Source organism: Gossypium arboreum, chromosome 12 (genome assembly GCF_025698485.1).
Source record: "Gossypium arboreum isolate Shixiya-1 chromosome 12, ASM2569848v2, whole genome shotgun sequence".
Classification (NCBI taxonomy): Eukaryota; Viridiplantae; Streptophyta; class Magnoliopsida; order Malvales; family Malvaceae; genus Gossypium; species Gossypium arboreum.
This window is the reverse complement of record NC_069081.1, coordinates 926,265-932,198: the sequence shown is the minus strand read 5'-3', so window position 1 is coordinate 932,198 and position 5,934 is coordinate 926,265. Positions and strand designations below refer to the sequence as shown.

The 5,934-nt window shown below is 35.7% G+C and overlaps 1 protein-coding gene across 2 annotated transcripts; it reads left to right on the top strand.

The window, feature by feature from the left end:
- The first annotated feature begins 395 nt into the window (after positions 1-395).
- On the top strand, positions 396-5,934 carry LOC108476497 (RNA-binding protein BRN1-like). Of its 2 annotated transcripts, none has more exons than XM_017778704.2 (9): positions 396-848; positions 1,071-1,153; positions 3,211-3,262; positions 3,415-3,540; positions 3,693-3,772; positions 4,460-4,639; positions 4,805-5,150; positions 5,245-5,388; positions 5,466-5,934. In XM_017778704.2, exons 1-9 carry the CDS (start codon positions 677-679, stop codon positions 5,591-5,593), a joined length of 1,311 nt encoding a protein of 436 aa, XP_017634193.1. In that variant the 5' UTR covers positions 396-676; the 3' UTR covers positions 5,594-5,934. The 2 variants fall into 2 exon arrangements, with proteins under 2 accessions (XP_017634193.1, XP_017634194.1); XM_017778705.2 differs by having other exon boundaries at positions 397-848; positions 4,853-5,150.

The following is a 5,934-nucleotide window of genomic DNA, read 5'->3' as shown; positions in this document are numbered from 1 at the left end:
ATAGATATAAGAAATAAAATGCTTCAATCATTATCAAATATGACTTTGTTTTATAAAACGGAACGGATATATATTGCCAATAACAGAATTTCAAATGGCGTAGACTTGTTAAATTTTCAAATAAAATAATTTTGGAGTTAACAAAAATACAATATATTTAATAAAGGATGGAAATAAAGTAATTTTATTAATATAAAAATTGAATGCATTCTTTTTGGGGATAAAATAAAAGAAAATGAAAAGAAAAATATTAAACATATTGAAGTGCAGTAGTTTGTGTGTGTGTCCTTTTTCAATGCAAGGCAGCCGCGGGAATCACTAAAAATGGCCAAATGAGACAAAAGGGGTAAATACGTCATTCAACGACGCCCTCTCTTTAAAGTACAAATCCTCGTTCCAACTCACAACTGTAACAAAGTACATCCACCTCAAAGCTCAGGAGTTGCACAGCTGTAAGGGTATTTTCGTAAATAAACCAAAACGGTAGCCCCACTTTGCAGCGAATTTTAATTGCAATAAAATAAAATCCATTGAAGATCCAACTTTGCCCATCCAGAAACCCCCCATTTTTTTTCCGACGACTTAAAAAAAAAAAAATTCAGCTAGAGAAAGAAAATCAAATAAAAGAGAAAAGAGAGAGAGAGAGAGAGAGGGAGAAGAAGAGTAGCAGGCATTAATGGCTGAAGGAAAAAAGGAGAAGAAAGCGACGAACGAAGAGAGCGTGAAGCTGTTTGTTGGTCAAGTGCCGAAGCACATGACGGAAGCTCAAGTTCTCGCAATGTTCGAAGAGTTTGCTTTGGTAGATGAAGTCAACATCATCAAAGACAAGGCTACTCGTGCCTCTAGAGGTTCAACTTTCTTTTTTCTTTTGTTTTAAGTTTATTATTATTATTTTTAAAAGTTTTAAATCTCTCACATTGTTCGTTCTTCTTTTAGCGGTTGTCTTTTTTAGTGATTTGTTTGATTCGTTTAGTTTGGAGTGAGATTTGTCGTGTTTTAGTGTGGTTTATGGTGTTTGGAACCCTAATTTTGAGGTATTTTCTCGTTGCTTTTCTTTTATGTTGATTAAGGGTGTTGCTTTGTTATATGCCCGTCAAGAGAAGAGGCTGATAAGGCGGTCAATGCTTGTCATAATAAGAAGACATTACCTGGGGTTAGTTCAACTTTTGAATTTCTTTTCCTTTCATCTTAATGAATTTATTGCCACATTATTAGTTATTGTTGTCAAAATCTAGCTGGTACTGTCCAAAGTTTTTCTCCACTGATCTTAAATTCTTAATGTATCGTACATTCACAATTAATTTCACACTTTTAGCTTAATTCAGCGTCTGACCTGCAAAAGTAGCACCTAACCGCTATATCCGTCCACTCTATTTCACTATTGATCTGAGGCAGTCAAAATTGTTACTGCATTTTAAACATTGTGGTAGTGGCATGAATCTCAATATTTACTGTTTTTGATGCTGAAAGCTTGCATTATATGACATTATTTCTTAAGCTTCCATTAAAACTACCTTGCAATTGTGTTCCCTGGCATTTTGTAACGAACTTGGTAGAAGTTCTTTTCTGCTTCATTGTGCTGATTAAGGTACATGCAAATAGTGCAATTGTAGAATATACGAGCATATAAATTTGATAATTATTTGTACTTGCTCATTGAAGTAAATCAATGTCTTGAGTTTTAGAGACAACGGAAAACGAGAAGATCACAGCATCAAAGTCCAGCATGCTGTAAGCTTATTTTTTTAACACCTGGTTGTTTTCTGATGAAATGAAGTTTTGAGAAATTTTACTAGTATGTATAAGATTAAGGCTAGGGGTTTCTATGCTAGGTACCATTTTAGCAGAACATTATTTCAGCGAGAAACAAGGTGCTTAATGATTTCAACCATCAAATTTTAAGAAATTCAAATAATTAAGTAAACAATACGTATTGAAGTTATAGTGATAGGGCATCACATAAGGCTGACTAGTCTCCAGTTCCCCTCCCTCCCCCCCCCAAGTAATCTCCAGCTATTTTGCATGTTGTCACATTATGTCAATCGATACCTATCATAACTGATTGACCTGCTTACCATCTTCGAGTGAATAAATGCATGGCTTATCATAAGAATTATATTGTAATCAAAAACAATGAGCTAGCTGATCAAATGAATTGGTCTGGCTAGTAATTTCAATGTAATGAGTAAAAAGTGTATGCCTTGAGTGAAATGAATGAGGTGATACTGTGGTTTTGGAAATAAGGGGAAGTATTTGTGCATATTAATGTAAATAAGAAAATGCTTATCAACAGAAAAACCTTTCAACGCTTATAAGGTAACATCAAAATGAGCTTCTCCCAGTCAGACTTACTCCCCTTAGTTCCGTTATGTGCCTTTTTTGCTGATCATTGATCGTTTTAAACTATGTTTGAAGCACCTTTCTGCCCTTCTTTTCATGCAATGGTTGTTTACTTTTACAATACAAATGAGCTGCTGTAGCAAATTGGAAATGTTATAATGTCTAAACTGGAAGTAGATGAGGACTTCATTCTCCACAGTTAATAAAAGAGATGAATTTCTTTATGTAGCTTGACAAATCAAGGAGTCTGAAAAGAATTCATGATTTCATCGTAATACTGCAATTCAAAGTATGTAAGCATAGTTGATAGTGCAGCAATGGGAATCCTCTTTATATCATCTCCTGTACAAGTTATATTAGATTTGATAAATTTTAAACAAGAGCAGGAGAATCGCATGGTTATGCTTGAGCATAGATCTAGGAATCTAATCCAAAGAAAACCAGTGTTCCTTCTGGGAACAGTTGTTACTAGAATTTGATTGACTAAAATAAATTGTATTTTTACATCAATTTATCCTAAGATGATACTAGTGCGACTGGATAAATTTATGCCACAAGTTTTGCGTACATTGTCAGTCATATTTGCATTTTATTTTCATGATTGATCATTGTACATTCTGTTATGGTGGTGTAAGATATGCATCTTTATACAACATAGTGTATCCTTGAGCTCGGGCTTAGAGTGGTTAGTCACTCGATTCTTTTCCTTCAAGCCTTTAACTAAAAATTTGGTGACAATTAATCCAAAGTACTTCATTGCAATCTCCTATGTCTGCTATTGTATATTTTGTCCATAGTATTACTTTTACCATGCCAGTGTTATTACCTCCCTTAGTAGGACTCATCTTTCTGTTGTTTTGTCTGATTCAGGCATCTAGTCCATTGCAAGTGAAGTATGCGGATGGCGAGTTGGAAAGATTAGGTATGCGTAACTTCTGTACATTAATTGCTTATTATTCTGCCTCCTATGAGGTTGAAAGAATTGATTCCCATTCATCTTTTGGTAATGCTCTTTCTATCAAATCCTTGGATAAAATGAATAATCATCTTCTTTTTACTGCCTGATGGATTTAGAGCACAAACTCTTTGTTGGCATGTTGCCAAAGAATGTCTCTGAAGATGAAGTTTCTGCTTTATTTTCTAAATATGGAACCCTAAAGGACCTACAGATTCTAAGAGGTTCTCAACAAACAAGTAAAGGTGCTTATTCTTTGATCTTGTTTCTTTTTGGTTTGTTATTATTATTATTATGTAGAAAATATGAGAACCACTAAATTGCATTAACAATAAAACCTAAACCACAAGCTGATTTCAATATGTGAATTGTAGTTTTGTTGGTTTCTTTATTGCAGGCTGTGCCTTTTTGAAGTATGAGACAAAAGAACAAGCCCTTGCTGCCCTGGAGGCCATTAATGGAAAGCATAAAATGGAGGTTGGTATATTTTTAGATGCTTCTGCTGTTGAAAATCAACGCATTACCATGAAGCTTGTTCTGGGTATCTATTCCTGTTTTATATGGTATGCAATGGTTATATGCTGACCAGCTATCTTACATAGTCATTGCTCATTCATAGGAATGAATGTCATCAAAATTTCACTTATTTCATGATGTTACCTTGTGAGAATTCTAGTTTCTAAAGGTTCCGATACTAACCTGGAAATTATTTGCATTTGCGTCAAAGGCTGATGTCTATGGCTTTTTATCCCTATTATGTATTGTAAGCCACAAAGCAGACCTCACTGTTATAAATAATAGCATGCTGCATCTAGAATCAACATTGTCAAGCTAGTGGGCTTTCTTTGGAAGTCAATAATCTTTTATCTTCATCAAGATACACTTGGATAATGTCTGGAATTTTGTTCTAGACCCTAGTGGTTTGGAAAATGCATATATACAACTTGAAGTCATTGTCTTCATTAGACTTTGTTCTTGGACCAGATAATCAGTTTTTTTTCTGGCATCTCTTTACCTTTGGCACCGAAATCTTAGTTAAGGATGCCGTGGTCATTTGCCTGAAATAGCATCTTATTGTTATCATGTATGATAGTGAGTTAGACGGTTAGTTATTCTAATAAAACTGGGGTACTATCTTCTGGTCTTTATCTTCTGCTGTTTTAGGGTTCAAGTGTCCCTCTCGTTGTCAAATGGGCAGATACAGAAAAGGAAAGACAAGCTCGAAGGGCCCAGAAAGCCCAATCCCAAGCTTCGAACATGCCAAATGCTGATTCACCACATCCTTCATTGTTTGGAGCCTTGCCAATGGGTTATGTTCCTCCATATAATGGATATGGATATCAGGTTGGTTTTCCTTTTCTTTTTCTGGATTTTTAAATTTCTGAACAAACTCATTAGTGATTCTGTCTCCTATTAACTGAGCTATGGGGATTGTCCATTTTTAGTGTCATGATGCTTAGCTGAGCATCTAATATCTAAATATGATATATCATCTCATTATTTATTTAGGCTCCAGGAAGTTATGGACTTATGCAGTACCGCTTGCCACCAATGCAGAACCAACCTGCGTTCAACAATATGATTCCTCCTGTGAATCAAGGAAGTTCGTTGCGAGGAATCACCCCTGAGCTTGCTCCCAATATTGCTCCTAGAAATTATGCTGTGCCTCCTACAAGTTATGTGGGCTCAGCTTACCCAGCTGTACCAGGTCTTCAGTACCCCATGGCATATCCTGGGGGAATCATGAACCATCGTCTGTTGACTGGTTCACCTGGTTCAGTGCCACAAGCAAACATAAATAGTAATTCTTCATCATCTTCCCCTGTCGGTACAAATTCAGGAGGGCAGATTGAAGGTTTGCTATCTCTGGTCATCTTGGTTTTTGCTGTTCTTTCAAAAATAGATTCTTGGTTGTAGTATGTTATTAAATAGTGTATCCTCTGACCTAGGTCCACCTGGTGCAAATCTATTTATTTATCACATACCTCAAGAATTCGGTGATCAAGAGTTGGCTAATGCTTTTCAAGGATTTGGCAGGGTCTTAAGCGCAAAGGTTTTTGTTGACAAAGCAACAGGAGTTAGTAAATGCTTCGGTAAATGTGTTCTCTTTTACCTGTTAATCTGATATGATTGTTAAGGAGTTTTATCTCTCAACATTCTCCTTTTGCAGGATTTGTTAGTTACGACTCTCCAGCAGCGGCTCAAAATGCAATAAACATGATGAATGGATGCCAATTAGGTGGTAAGAAACTCAAGGTTCAGCTTAAGAGAGACAACAAACAAAACAAACCTTATTGATTAGGAGGTGGTAGAAAATCTTTGTAACATTTGGTCACACGGAGCTTGGATATATTGACTGACTGGTATCAGCCTTTCGGGTGGATTGAGGATAAGCTGTGGTCATATGTTTCACTCCATCCTCCTTGTAATTGCTTCATGGGATCAAATTCCCAGAAACTTGTAATTTATGGCGCATTCCATGCCTATGCAATTTGTATTCTGTGTATCATTGAATTCCATTTAGATACTAAACATTAATTTATTGATTTTTCCTCTAGAACATCTGTTTGTAGTATAATTTTGCAGGGACAACCAGGATACAACATTCCTTTAATGTATTTGTTTCCACTTTCAAATAA